The sequence below is a fragment of the Oncorhynchus nerka genome, linkage group LG16, assembly GCF_034236695.1.
Source record: "Oncorhynchus nerka isolate Pitt River linkage group LG16, Oner_Uvic_2.0, whole genome shotgun sequence".
Taxonomy (NCBI): Eukaryota; Metazoa; Chordata; class Actinopteri; order Salmoniformes; family Salmonidae; genus Oncorhynchus; species Oncorhynchus nerka.
In genome coordinates this window covers 2,486,855-2,502,741 of record NC_088411.1, presented here as the reverse complement: position 1 = coordinate 2,502,741, position 15,887 = coordinate 2,486,855, and the positions used below count along the sequence as shown (strand labels likewise).

The 15,887-nt window shown below is 41.7% G+C and overlaps 1 protein-coding gene across 1 annotated transcript in view; it reads left to right on the top strand.

Annotated features, from left to right (window-relative positions):
• The first annotated feature begins 1,256 nt into the window (after nt 1-1,256).
• LOC115144276 (SH3 and multiple ankyrin repeat domains protein 1-like) overlaps nt 1,257-15,887 on the top strand; it is a 41,015-nt gene continuing 26,384 nt past the window's right edge. The window contains 5 exon segments of the mRNA XM_065002356.1: nt 1,257-1,757; nt 9,823-10,026; nt 10,568-10,639; nt 15,147-15,255; nt 15,438-15,589. Coding sequence (XP_064858428.1) covers nt 1,257-1,757; nt 9,823-10,026; nt 10,568-10,639; nt 15,147-15,255; nt 15,438-15,589 — 1,038 coding nt within the window.

The following is a 15,887-nucleotide window of genomic DNA, read 5'->3' as shown; positions in this document are numbered from 1 at the left end:
GCGTCAAACATACGACCTGCAACTGTCATTCAATGGTGCTGATACACAAACCCTTGACCCCTTTTTACCCTATTCATCCATTATGCTTGTCATTTTACCTATGTGAGCGATGTGTCTGCACTTTCGTCATGTCTGTAATTCTTTCAAAATCCTGTGTATTTCCAGAAGCAGGCCGTCTATCCTTGTTGTGCCTGCTACTAGAGTCTAAAATGAATACTAACCCTGTGGTCTCGAGTTTTATTGAGCTCCCGTCTGTCGGTCTGAATCTACAAATTCACATCTATGTAAGGTTACACCACCGTAATTTTCATAATTTCTTATTTTATACATTTTGACCAAAGTGAAGCCGCTCCAAAAACACAAACCAATTCCAACCATGAAACTGCCAATGGAGCAGTAGGGAATCGCAACGTCATCCACCATCATTCAGACCGTTTGTGGACCTGTCTTAACTCTGCATGATGTCAGGCCCTGTAGCCAGACTATGCCACGTAGAGAAACCAGAACAAAGCATCTGGAGGAAACTAGAACAAAACCAGAACAAAGCATCTGGAGGAAACCAGAACAAAACCAGAACAAAGCATCTGGAGGAAACCAGAACAAAACCAGAACAAAGCATTTCTCAGTCAAATGTTCATGAAAGGGAAGCCATATTAAATTGTGCAAGTCTTGCTGTTATCATTGTGTTTTTCCAGAGAAAACAGTGCTACTTTAACAATGGTGCTCAATGCTCTTGACCAGTTGGGATAGTAAACGGCATGTCCTCTCTCTCCTATAATGAACTTGCAAATATTGATATAGTTTATATATAGGCCGTCTCTCATCAGCCCTACTCCATATATTATATAGGAGAGAGAGGACATGCTGTTTACTATCCCAACTGGTCAAGAGCATTGAGCACCATTGTTAAAGTAGCACTGTGTACCAGCACTCATATGCTTTGTGAGAATGTCACCAATAAGTTATTACTTCTGTTGCATATGGCTACACTACTGTTCAGATGGCTATGCTACTGTAATTATGGCTATGCTACTGTTCATATGGCTACACTACTGTTCATGCCAAATGCTAAATATTTGTAATATTTTTGACTTATTTTCTCACAGTTTGAGAAATGTGTCGATTTCAGTGTTATCAGTCAATGTGTTAATTAGCTATTTGGTTAACCCCTTTCTCTCCCTCTCTCCTCCACAGCATGTTTTTGGGGGTGAAAACGATGTCGCACCGGACAACCATGTCACGTTGCAACAATAGCAATGTCACCCGGCCCTCTCTGCAGTGACCCTGCACAGCAAAGGATGCTGGGAAATAACAAACACTATTATCCCGGGGAGGGCGACAAGGATGGGGAGGATGAGGAAGAGGAAGAGGAGCAGGGACAAGATAACAACAAGGGGGATGGTAGAGAGAAGGAGAATGGAGGGATGGAAGGGCTCGAGGAGATTGAGATGAAGGGAGGCAGACAATCACGCGAAGGGAAAGGGGAGGGAGGTAAACCCTCAGCCATTGTGGTTGGAAGGCAGAGAGGGGACCGGACACTGAGGCCAGACAATCCAGGAAATAGAGGCATCCCTTATACGTCCAATCAGGCCCCTCATAAGCAGCAGCACCAGCAGCAGTATCACCCGGCCCCATCCACTCAGACCCAGAAAAGACGTGCTCACATGGAGCGCAGTATGACCACAGTGGCGCCCATAGAGGACACTCGACTGACCATGATGGTGTTCCGCATTGGAATCCCTGACATCAAACAGACAGTAGGTGCATGTTTCACGGTAATGCTAAGTACAAGTATGTCAAGCTGCTATTATATACTTCTTATGTTACTATCATAACATACATTCAGTGTAACAGCCAATCCCAGGCCAGAGATAAACCCTGAGGGGAACCATACTCAATTCAGAACAACCATCTCTGTCACACACAGTGCCTTCAGAAGGTATTCATACCTCTTGACTTCCACATTTCACATTTTGTTGTGTTATAACCTGATTTACAACATGGATTAAATAGTTTTTTTTCTCATCCATCACACAAAAAAAAAAAACATAATGCCAAAGTGAAAAATGTATTGATAATGAAATACAAAAATGTCTAATTTGAGTTAATACTTTGTAGAAGCACCTTTGGCGGCAATTACAGCTGTGCACACCTGGATTGTACAATATTTGCTCAATATTCTTTAAAACATTCTTCAAGCTCTGTCAAGTTGACTGTTGATCATTGCTAGACAGATATTTTCAAGTCTTGCCATTGATTTTCAAGCCGATTTAAGTCAAAACTGCAACCAGGCCACTCAGGAACATTCAATGTCCTCTTGGTAAGCAACTCCAGTGTAGATTTGGCCTTGTGATTTAGGTTATTGTCTGGCTAAAAGGTAAATTCACCTCCCAAGCTGTGTTCAAATGCTCATACTAACCAAACTAACTGTACTGTTGTGATTTAAATTGAGTATGAAGTATATTTATTGGTCATAGTATGGATATACTATGTATGACAAAAGTTACTGGATGTCATACAACATTTTCCAAAATACGAAGTATACAAGCAGTGGACACTATTTCCGGGCTTTTAGGGCCCATAATGCAACTATTCAGAAAATGGGCGTGGCTTCACAACATTATCAAATTTGAATAAAATGGTGGAAAATATGCAGCTGAAGTCTGACGAGAGCGGATACAAATTCATTGCTTTAACAAATTATGACAAATGTTAAGAAAATGTTGAGCAATGTAATCAAGTAATGACTTTCAAATAAGTTTCATTACATGTTATGTTGGCTGACAATTTGTTAGCTATGCTGTCCTTACGAAACGCATAGCATATTATTACAGCAGTTATGTACCAATATGTTAGCTAGCTACCTAACATTACTTGGCTACTGATACTTGCCAGTCAAACATGCCAGTATATTAACTATAGTCTATATAACTAACTACACAACGTTTATTGACTTATTAGTGATTATTTGTGCGTTCTCAATGGACATGGTTAATTCTGTCTAACTACTCTGATTTCAGAGCACTCTCATCTGAGTGTCAGAGCTCACAATAACTGATTAATTTACTCCACACCCGTTGAATATGGTCTGAGTCAGTAAACGTCAGCAAAAAAGCATTATTAAGTTGTTGTCAGCAGCACAGTTACAGTCACCAAAGCTCTGGATAACATGAAAACAGACTAACCAGCTCTGCTAGGGCGAATAAAAAATATGGACATTGCAATTTATTGCCCTGGCCACATCTGCAGTCCTCATGCCTCCTTGCAGAATGCTTAAGGCACGTTCACGCAGATGAGCAGGGACACTGGGCATCTTTCTTTTGGTGTTTTTCAGAGTCAGTTGAAAGGCCTCTTTAGTGTCCTAAGTTTTCATAACTGTGACCTTAATTGCCTACCGTCTGTAAGCTGTTAGTGTCTTAACGACCGTTCCACAGGTGCATGTTCATTTAATGGTTTATGGTTCATTGAACAAGCACGGGAAACAGTGTTTAAACCCTTTACAATGAAGATCTGTGAAGTCATTTGGATTTTTATGAATTATCTTTGAAAGACAGGGTCCTGAAAAACAGGGTCCTTTTTCTTTTTTTGCTGAGTTTAGCATATACTCATTAAGTATGTAATATACAGTATGTTAGTATGGGTATTTGAACACAGCTCCAGTGTCTGTTGGGAACAAACTGAGACAAGTTTTCCGCTAGGATTTGCCTATGCTTATAGCTGTATTCTGTTTCTTTTTATCCTCAAAAAAAACCTCCCTAGTCCTTGCCGATACGCATACCCATAACATGATGCAACCACTGCAATGCTTGAAAATATGAAAAGTGCTACTCACTGATGTGTCGTGTTGGATTTGCCCCAAACATGATGCTTTGTATTCTGGACAAAAAGTGAATTTCTTTTCCACATTTTTTTCAGTGTTACATAAGTGTCTTGTTGCAAACAGGCTTCTGTCTTTTCACTCTGTCATTTAGGTTAGTATTGTGGAATAACTACAATGTTATTGATCCAGTTTTCTCATATCACAACCATTGAACTCTGTAACTGTTTTAAAATACCCATTGGCATCATGGTGAAATCCCTGAGCAGTTTCCTTCCCCTCCGGCAACTGAGTTAGGAAAGATGTCTGTTTCTTTGTAGTGACTGGGTGTATTGATACACCATCCAAAGTGTGAAAGTTAGCAATGACTTGCCCTTTCAGATGCTTTCTTGGTATTGCACAGGTAGGTGAGATTGTGGGTGAGAATTGGCTAACCAATCAGTCTGTATAGCGGCATTTCAGGTGAAAATGGGTGCCCTATGCTAACCCTTTGCCTGTTATGAATCTTCTCTGTACTCCAATTCCCAGAACATTCCCAACTGTTCTACATGTCAGCTAATCTGCCCTCAATATAACAGTAATTGTTAATTATCTAATAGGGTTTTAATGAGTTTGGAGAGGACTGGGAAGTGAGCAGCATTGTGAAAGGCGTAAACACCAAGAGGGCATTTGGTGTCTTGGTCTTAGAGCACTTTCACCAACGGGTACCTAGACCGCCCACTACCCACTCCAACAAACACTTACAGTACCTCGCACAGGAAATATAATTGTTTGAAATGAAAGGAGGATGGAGAGAATGAGGTGCATAATGTAGGCTAAAAGTTCGAGAGAGAGAAGGAGAGAGGGAGAGAGGGAAGGAGAGAGGGAGAGAGAGAAGGAGAGAGGGAGAGAGGGAAGGAGAGAGGGAGAGAGGGAAGGAGAGAGGGAGAGAGAGAAGGAGAGAGGGAGAGAGAGAAGGAGAGAGGGAGAGAGAGAAGGAGAGAGGTAGAGAGAGAAGGAGAGAGGGAGAGAGGGGAAGGAGAGAGGGAGAGAGAGAAGGAGAGAGGAGAGAGAGAAGGAGAGAGGGAGAGAGAGAAGGAGAGAGGGAGAGAGAGAGAGGAGAGAGGGAGAGAGGGAAGGAGAGAGGGAGAGAGAAGGAGAGAGGGAGAGAGAGAAGGAGAGAGGGAGAGAGAGAAGGAGAGAGGGAGAGAGGGAAGGAGAGAGGGAGAGAGGGAAGGAGAGAGGGAGAGAGAGAAGGAGAGAGGGAGAGAGAGAAGGAGAGAGGGAGAGAGAGAGAAGGAGAGAGGAGAGAGAGAAGGAGAGAGGTAGAGAGAGAAGGAGAGAGGTAGAGAGAGAAGGAGAGAGGGAGAGAGAGGAGAGAGGTAGAGAGAGAAGGAGAGAGGGAGAGAGGGAAGGAGAGAGGGAGAGAGAGAAGGAGAGAGGGAGAGAGAGAAGGAGAGAGGGAGAGAGAGAAGGAGAGAGGTAGAGAGAGAAGGAGAGAGGGAGAGAGGGAAGGAGAGAGGGAGAGAGAGAGAAGGAGAGAGGGAGAGAGAGAAGGAGAGAGGGAGAGAGAGGAGGAGAGAGGGAGAGAGAGAGAAGGAGAGAGGGAGAGAGAGAAGGAGAGAGGGAGAGAGAGAAGGAGAGAGAGAGAAGGAGAGAGGGAGAGAGAGAAGGAGAGAGAGAGAAGGAGAGAGGGAGAGAGAGAAGGAGAGAGGGAGAGAGAGAAGGAGAGAGAGAAGGAGAGAGGGAGAGAGAGGAGGAGAGAGAGAAGGAGAGAGAGAAGGAGAGAGGGAGAGAGAGAATGAGAGAGGGAGAGAGAGAAGGAGAGAGGGAGAGAGAGAAGGAGAGAGAGAAGTACAGGATATTAGAAAGGGAGAGGCAATTACAGGGATATCGAGATCAGGTCACACACAACATACATCTGTCCATTGATCAGTAATTTATGTCTGAACAATGCTATGTTCAATGTAATAAGGACAGCTGCTGAGAGCATCCCAGAAAATCCTGTAGGAATCCACAGAATGATGGGGAGGAAGTGTCACACTCATATACAGTGCCTTTCAGAAAGCATTCATTCGCCTTGGCTTATTCCAAATTTTGTTGTGTTACAGCCTGAATTTAAAATGGATGAAATAGATGTTTGTCTCACCCATCTACACACAATACCTAATAATGACAAAGTGAAAACATGTTTTTATATATTTTTTTGCAAATTAAATGCAAAAATATGAAAGTTGCGTAACTATTCACACCTCTGAGTCAATACTTTGTAGAAGCAACTTTGGCAGCGATTACAGCTGTGAGTCTTTTGGGGTAAGTCTCTAAGAGCTTTACACACCTGGATTGTACAATATTTGTCAATTTAATCACTAGAAAATGATTCAGGTTCTGTCAAGTTGGTTGTTGGTTGTTGGTCATTGCTAGACAGCCATTTTCAAGTCTTGCCATAGATTTTCATGCCGATTTAAGTCAAAACTGTAACTCGGCCACTCAGGAACATTCAATGTTGTCTTGGTAAGCAACTCCAGTGTAGATTTGGCCTTTTTTTTAGGTTATTGTCCTGTTGAAAGGTGAATTCATCTCCCAGTGTCTGTAGGAAAGTAAACTGAACTAGGTTTTCCTCTAGGATTTTACCTGTGCTTATAGCTGTATTCCATTTATTTTTATCCCAAAAAACTCCCAAGTCCTTGTCGATGACAAGCATACCCATAACATGATGCAGCCACCACCATGCTTGAAAATATGAAGTGGTACTCCGTGATGTTTTGGATTGACCCAAACGTGACGCTTTGTATTCTGGAAAATTAGTCAAACAAATTGCCAAATTTTATGCAGTATTACTTTTTTTGCAAATAGGATGCATGTTTTGGAATTATTTTATTTTGTACAGGCTTTCTTATTTTCACTCTGTTATTTGGGTTAGTATTTTGGGATAACTACAATATTGTTGATCCATCCTCAGTTTTCTCATATCACAACCATTAAACTCTGTAACTGTTTTAAAATCTCCATCGGCCTCAAGGTGAAATCCCTGAGCAGTTAACTTCCTCTCTGGCGACTGAGTTAGGGAGGACACCTGTATCTTTGTAGTGACTGGGTGTATTGATATACCATCTAAAGTGTAATGAATAACTTCACCATGCTCAAACGGATATTCAGAGTCTGCTTATTTTATTTTTTACACATACCAATCGGTGTCCTTTGCGAGCCATTAAAAAACCTCACTGGTCTTTGTGGTTGAATCTGTGTTTGAAATTCACTACTTGTTTGAGGGATCTTACAGATAATTGTACATATGGGGTATAGAGATGGAGTCATGTTAACCACTATTATCGAACACGGAATGAGTCCATGCAACATGTGACTTGTTAAGCACATTTTTACTCCTGAACTTATTTATGCCATAACAAAGGGGTTGAATACTTATTGACTCAAGACATTTCAGCTTTTAATTGTTTCTTAATTTGATTTTTTTTTTATACAAATAAAATTCCAGTTTGATATTATGGGGTATTGTGTGTGGATCAGTGGCACAACATGTCAATTGAATCCATTGTAAATTCAGGCTGTAACACAACAACATGTGGAAAAGGTAAAGGGGTGTGAATACTTTCTGAAGGCACTGTATATTACATTAGCTTGACTCTCTCCATGGGATTGCACACGCACACACACACACACACACACACACACACACACACACACACACACACTCGCACACGCACACATGCACACGCACACGCACACACACACACACACACACACACGCCAGACACACATACAACCCCCCTCATATGGTTTACCTCCCAGGGAATACCAAGGCATTGCTACGGCAACGGGTGCCTTGCTCCTCTAATGAACTGGTTGCCATGCCAATGCTGTTGGCTACAGTATCATATGTAGAGGCAGAGGGGGAGAGGAGGGAGACAAGGAACTATGCTGAACTGTACAATTTTATTTACAGATCATAAGCATGGGACAATAGCTCTGTGTGTATCTCACTAACCCCCTTCTCTTATACACACATGAAGTTCCAAGACAAACATCGCAAAGGAATTGTCGTTCCAAGAAAAAAAAACGACATTGGGAATAAATAATATAGAAGCGCTACCAGACGCATATAAAAACATCAAAGACATTGTCCATTGTGACCAGAAAGCCTCTAGTGTATCAAGCACAGACATGTGTGGGGGGGAAAAGCTCTTTATCCTTCAAAGAAGTTTAAAAAGAAAATCTCTATTTCTCATTGACTGCAATGCAGGTCTAGGCGTATGGCATAGGCAGATAATTGGTTTAGATGAGAGAGCGTTGAGTCTTTTGTGTCTTGAGTCTTGTTAACGACACTGAACAAAAATAGCAAATCAGTCAATTTAAATCAATTCATTAGGCCCTAATCTATGGATTTCACATGATTAGGAATACAGATATGCATCTGTTGGTCACAGATGGCACGACAATGGGCCTCAGGATCTCATCACAGTATCTCTGTGCAATCAAATGGTCAATCAATAAAATACAAGTGTGTTCATTGTCCGTAGCTTATGCCTGCCCATACCATGACCCCACCGCCACCATGGGGAACTCTGTTCATAATATTGACATCAGCAAACAACTCGCCCACATGACTTCATACACGCTGTCTGTCATCACCGAGATCCATCTCTAAAGAGCACACTTCTTCAACATGCATCGAAGGTGAGCATATGCCCACTGAAGTCGGTTTCGACGCCGAACTGTAGTCAGGTCAAGACCCAGGTGAGGACGACGAGCAGGCAGAAGAGCTTTCCTGAGATGCTTTCTGACAGTTTGAGCAGAAATTCTTCGGTTGTGCAATCCCAAAGTTCCACCAGCTCTCTGGGTGGCTGGTCTCAGATGATCCCACAAAATAAGAATCCGGATGTGGAGGTTCTGGGCTGGCGTGGTTACACGTGGTGTGCAGTTGTGAGACCGGTTGGACGTACTGCCAAATTCTCCAAAACAACGTTGGAGGCGGCTTATGGTAGACAAATTAACTTTAAATTCTCTGGCAACAAGTCTGGTGGACATTCCTGCAGTCAGCATGCCAATTGCACGCTCCCTCAAAACTTGAGACGTCCTTGGCATTGTGTCGCCTGACAAAACTGCACATTTTAGAGTGGCCTTTTATTGTTCCAGCACAAGGTGCACCTGTGTAATGATCATGCTGTTTAATCAGCTTCTTGATATGCCACACCTGTCAGGTGGATGGATTATCTTGGCAAAAGAGAAATGTTCACTAACAGGAATGGAAAAAAATGTATGCACAACATTTGAGAGAAATAAGCTTTTTGTGTATTTGAAACATTTCTGGGTTCTCTTATTTCAGCTCAAGAAATGTTCAGTGTTCATAGTTAATTCAATGTTTTCAAATGAGTCGGAACGGTGATAGATAATCAGCAGCTTTACAGTTAATGAGCACAGTTTGATGTTTAATAGGTAGTAGGCCTATGCTAGCTCAGTTAGATTATACATTTATTTCAAGAAGCATATGAATGATTATTGTCAGCTTTAAATGAGACCAGTAAAGTGCCATCGATAGAAAGGTGAAACCAGTTTTCATAAAGTACTACATCTACTTTTAATACAAAAACTTGTCAATCATGAGCCGTAAATACAGCCTCGATGTCACCACATTTTAGTTAATTAACTGTAATTATGCTTTAGATTTGGATCACAAATTGTTTGCCAAGCTAATTATACACCTTTCAGTCAAATCAAATGGCATTTAAAATGTAGAACACACCTTTGACCCACTCCTTACTTCCATCCTACACGCACCCCCCGCACACACACACACACACACACACCCACACGCACGCACGCACGCACGCATGCACACACGCACGCACCCGCACGCACGCACGCACACACACACACACACACACACACACACACACACACACACACACACACACATACACACACACAAACCACCTTGAAAACAATACATTCATGATCTCCCTCTTATCAACTGCTCACTGTGCTGTCTCGTCTCCTCCCTCTGTCAGAGGTGTCTGCAGTTTGACCCTGACTTCACAGTTTGGAGCGCCAAGCAGGAGGTCATCTGTTCGCTGAGCGAGCCACTGTGGGACGTCTATAACTATGGCCTCTTTCAACCCGCCGGAGACGGATGCGATGCCATGTTCCTGGAGGAGGAGTGCTGCCTCCGAAACTACCCACAGTCCTTTGAGAAAGGGGTGCCTTACCTGGAGGTATTTTGATGGAAGACACTGGGGAAACGTCGTTAGATAGTGATGCAGTAAAAATATGTTTATCCCATTTAGGCTTTTCAGGAAGATCATTTAAAAACTGACTTTGACTAATGGGCTGCCCACCAATCTGATCTCCATTTTGTTTTAAATGCATGACCTCCACCATAACCACAACCACCTTGTAGCAGCAAACACATTTCTTATAGATATATTTAATATACGTTTTTAGTGGGTTTGCAGTGCATGGATGTGACTTAGATTTTTCACTGTGGAGCTTCACATACTATTCAAGTCCTATACAGTACAGTGATACCTATACACTGACATTATGATGCCCTCTTGTGGTGCATCTTTTGCAAGTGTTCAGGGTGGGGTTCCAAATATGCAACAGATCCGGGTTAGGGTTGATTCCAGAGGCACCACAGTGTTAAGATTAGGCCAAGTTGGAGCCAGGAATATGAAAATAAATGTGGTTCTTATCCTTCAGATGGTTGTAAAGATTTAAATAAATGTTTTACCATACATGTTTTCTGTTTTACAGTTTAGGTACAAGACCAGGGTATACAAACAGACAAACCTGGATGAAAAACTACTTACAAAATTGCACACCAAGGTACTTCCTATTTTGTTATAATATTCTTATGTCACTTTTGTAGGTGAAACATATTTGTACAACTATGCTAATTCATGTTCCTTGCTAACAACAAATGTTACCACAACATTAGAGAACGATCCCTTAAGAGTCTCATTAGGTCATTAACTTACATTTTCATGGGAATCTTCCTGGGATGTGCAAGGAATGTTTCCAAGGGACCATTCCCTTAATGTCAATTAGAACCAGAACGTGGTTACCATGTTCTCAGAACTTAAGAAATGAATGTTCTAGAAACGTTTCATTGGAACGTTGCAAGAACATTCATGTGTCCAGTTTTCTGTGGGTTAGGAGAATATTCCATCAACGTTGCCCCAAACACACACACAGAACATGGTTGCCATGTTCTCAGAACACAAGATGTCAATGTTCTAGACACGTTTTATGGGAACGTTGCAAATTCCATCAACGTCCTACCAAACATACACAAAAAATAAGCACATGGCCTAGAGATATCCCTTATTGGGACAGTATTTAGGGAATTTGTCATTGATGCTGGTGTCCTGGGTTTGAGACCTGCTAGGGGATTCACCCTACTCTCACATTCTTCGCAATGCATATGTTAATGTCATTATTGCTGTTTTGAATGGCATTGATCAGACATTTTGATTGTTTGTATGGACATTTTGTTACACTTGGACATATTATTTATGTATTTTTGTTGATTATCATGTGTATAGATTTCTCCTCTTTCACTAATTTCTGGAACTTTGGCTACCAGCTCTGTCAGGTTTGATGTGGTGTTTCTGGACGAAGAGATCAATGCTGCCTTTTCAGAGTTAGCATTTGACTAAAATGTTGTTCTCTTTCTCCTCGATTTAACTTAAAAAATAATGGGTGCATTTGCACAAGGAAAACGTTAAGCAGGGTAACAACACAGCTGCCATCATTCTTTGATTTTCGGCATTACAATAGTCTATTGGAAACGAGTTAGCCTACAGCATGAATCCCATTAGCATGAGACAAGGCTTTACAGAATATAACACACTGGCAAAGGGAAAGTGAGATACCTAGTCAGTTGTCCAACTGAATGTATTCAACTGAAATGTGTCTTCCGCATTGAACCCAACCCCTCTGAATCAGAGAGGTGCAGGGGGCTGCCTTAATCGACATCCATGACTTCGGCGCTCAGGGAACAGTGCCTTGCTCTGGGGCAGAACGGACTGATTTTTCCCTTGTCAACTCAGGGGTTCGATCCGGCAACCTTCCGGTTGAGCCCAACGCTCTAACCACTAGGCTACCAAAAGATATGCTTCTGAAAGTAATCTACGGGTTACTTGAAAACATAACTGTAATACTATTACAATATTTGAAACCAGTAACTAGTTATTTTACTCCGTTAATCATAAAAGTAAGTAAGTAATATATTACCCCAACACAGTTCCCAAGTTCCCAAGTGATTCTGTTGCAATTTGTCTATTTTTCCTGGAGATAGAACTTTGTGTTGTGTATTGTTTTGGTATAACTGACATCATCATTGCTTAGCTGGCAAATATGAGAAAGTACAGACATGCTACTGTAAATATGCACAGTTCTCATATTCGGAGAACAGGACAGCCATGCATTTCTATCAGTGGCAACACCACTTTTTCGGCTGGAGGATTGATGCAAAAACATCCTTGGTTGACAACCTTTGATGTTTTTGTGTGTGGGCGGGGGGGCTTAGGGGATAAGTGGTGGGAGGTGGGAAACCTCGGTTGGGAGCCATGCTTTTTCAGGTGGGGGGCAGATAGAAATGTGGGGGGCAAGAGGATGGAGGGCGGGTGGGGGAACTGAAAACATGGTTTGGGGGGTACAACAGAAAAATATATTTGGAAATGAATATGTGATATTTTTTTACTTTAACCTTTATTGAACTAGGCAAGTCAGAACAAATTCTTATTTACAATGACAGCCTACCCCAGCCCAATTGTGCGCCGCCCTTTGGGACTCCCAATCACAGCCGGATGTGATGCAGCTTGTATTTAAACCAGGTAATGTCTTGCGCCACTCGCGAGCTCAAATTAAATGAATGAATCTTGAAAATATATGAATTTGAAGATTGTACCTGTAAAACCCACCAACAAAAAATATGACAAAATAAATATAGATTTGGTCACAAAAAAAATAAACACCACTACCGCCTGGGCCATGTTTCGGCAACAAATAAGGAATGTTCCAGATACACACGTTTGTTCGACATGTTATATGTGGTGAGATTTCAAAAATGTGATAGCTCAGCATCTCAAAGAAAATCTAGAATTTTCAATGAGAAACACATTTGAATTAGATCCTTATTAGGTGTGTTGTAACTGTTGCCTAATAATGACATTACATATTGCTAAGAATGTGAGAGTAGGGTGACTCCCCTAGCGGGTTTCAAACACAGGCCAATAGCACCAATGACAAACACCCTAACCACTGTCCCAATAAGGGATTTATTGGGCATGTGCTTATTGATCCAGTATAGTTAGGCCCTGTCCAGAGGAAACCCTAAACCCTCCTCCTTAGGCATTTGTGTAGATCTAAAAGAACGTGATAGGTGTGAGCAATGTGGTGAATGCACTTTGAAGTAAATCACAGCTCTATTAAAAGTACAAACAAGATACATTTGTATTGATCATAGTGATTCAGGAGTGTAATTAAAACAGGTTAATATGCCCCACCAACAATATAGAACTATACAGAAAGCCCTTAAATTGTTCAAATAAGTAAATGAAATCGAACTAGAGAGAATAGGCAAATTAACTGACAACTTACACAGACATGGTGGCATAGCAGTAAGAGCTGAATGCTGAGTTCAGATCCCTGGTGAGAACATGTTATATAGTAAAGACTGTATAAATAAACATCCAAAATGTAATCATGTGATTTAAATATGTAACTTAAAAGCAATATGTGTGTATTCCTAACCTTGTCACTAGACAAAAAGAGCTGTGAATGCATCAGGGGTTTACCAATCAGGTCCTTGATGGGCTTGGCAACAGTAACAAAGCCATGTCTAATGAAACATGTTTTTTTAGAAAACGTTTCTTTGGGACTATCAGGCTGTGTCCTGACAACTGCTACACCTTCCTATGAAACGTGTCTGGTACATTAATATGTTATGCAATTTCTAAACGGTTCTACAGATACGGATGAAAATACCCTCAAATTAAATTTGACCGTCTACACTTTAATCCAGGGGTTAGAACTCGTTCAGGGAACAGAACTGAAAACCGTAAAATAACAACATGTTTCATGGAACAGAAACGGAACCTGTAACAAAAGTGACCCATACTGTTCTGGAACAGCACCATTCTTTAAAAAGCATGGGAACCAGTTAATAATGTAAAGGAGTAAGATTTTTAATTAGCTAGAAAATAATATGCTTGTATCACGTTTCACGTTGGATTTATTAACTACAAAAAGGTAAGACGTGTTTTTAATTCTGGTGCCGCTCTGCACACACAAGCTTGTTAGCTACCTAGCTCAAAGGACATTCAATTTCTACATAGAAGCCGCTCCTCCTAGGTATAATTCTGGTGCCGCTCTGCACACTCAAGCTTGTTAGCTAGCTAGCTCAAAGGACATTCAATTTCTACATAGAAGCCGCTCCTCCTAGGTATAATTCTGGTGCCGCTCTGCACACACAAGCTTGTTAGCTAGCTAGCTCAAAGGACATTCAATTTCTACATAGAAGCCGCTCCTCCTAGGTATAATTCTGGTGCCGCTCTGCACACACAAGCTTGTTAGCTAGCTAGCTCAAAGGACATTAAATTTCTACATAGAAGCCGCTCCTCCTAGGTATAATTCTGGTGCCGCTCTGCACACTCAAGCTTGTTAGCTAGCTAGCTCAAAGGACATTCAAAATTCCTACATTAGAAGCCACTCCTCCTAGGTATAATTCTGTGGACCTAATTCAGATAATGTATGTCATAACAAGATGCCCACCTGCAAAATTTCAGTCACATCTTGCACGATAGGCTACACTTGTCTGTCCATCACGCATTTAAGCAACTAGCTTGCCTGCTCTATCCACACTGATTGGTTAGGTAATTTAGTGAGGAAAATGTCAAAAACTGTTGATTTGACAGGTTAAAAAAGAACAGAAAGGATCTAAATAACCGGTACTGTCTTGAAGTTCAAACTGGTTCAGAACTTTATTTTGTTGGTCGGAAACAAAAAAATAGTGGTTCTGTTCAGAACTAAATTATTGGGAAATAATTTTGGTTCCAACCCCTGCTTTAACCTCATAGTCATTGTATAATTTCAAATCCAAAGTGTTGGAGTACAGAGCCAAAACAACAACAATTGTCACTGTCCCAAAACGTTTAGATCTCCCTGTACTGTAGATATAACGTTCCCCTAACTAATAGAAAACTTGACACTCAAACATTAGGGGAACATTACAGTTAACATTACAAAAACGTTCTCTCTCCCTGGATTTGTTAGTTGGGTTTATGACAGACAAATGTTGATATTGGCCAGTAAACCTCTTACCGTGCAGGTGAGTCTGAAAAAGTTCATGGACTACATTGCAAGTGGATCAATAGATAAGATGTCAAAAGCCCTGGAAAAAGGTCTCGACCCAAACTACCATGACCCTGACAACGGAGGTGAGTTGAACACTAGCTTGATAGGGTTGCCACTGCATGACTTTAACACTGTTTTCAATCAAATGTCAAATGTTCATTTCAGATATTGACAACCCTCTTAATCTCAAACACTTTCTCTGCTCCCCCTCTCTCCCTGTTCCTCCATTTCCTGCCTCCTTCCTCTCTCTCTCCATCTTCTTCAGAATCCCCACTGTCTGTGGCGGTGCAGTCTGGCATGACAGTGGAGGGGATCAGGGTGCTCGTTCAGGGTGGGGCCCATGTGGACTTTAGAACCAGAGATGGACTGACAGCTGTACACAAGGCTGTCAGGGCACACAATCACGTTGCACTGCTGGTAACTAGGACTACACACACACACACACACACACACACACACACACACACACACACACACACACACACACACACACACACACACACACACACACACACACCACGTTGCACTGCTGGTAACTAGGATTACACACACACACACACACACACCACGTTGCACTGCTGGTAACTAGGATTACACACACACACACACACACACACCACGTTGCACTGCTGGTAACTAGGATTACACACACACACACACACACACACACCACGTTGCACTGCTGGTAACTAGGATTACACACACACACACACAC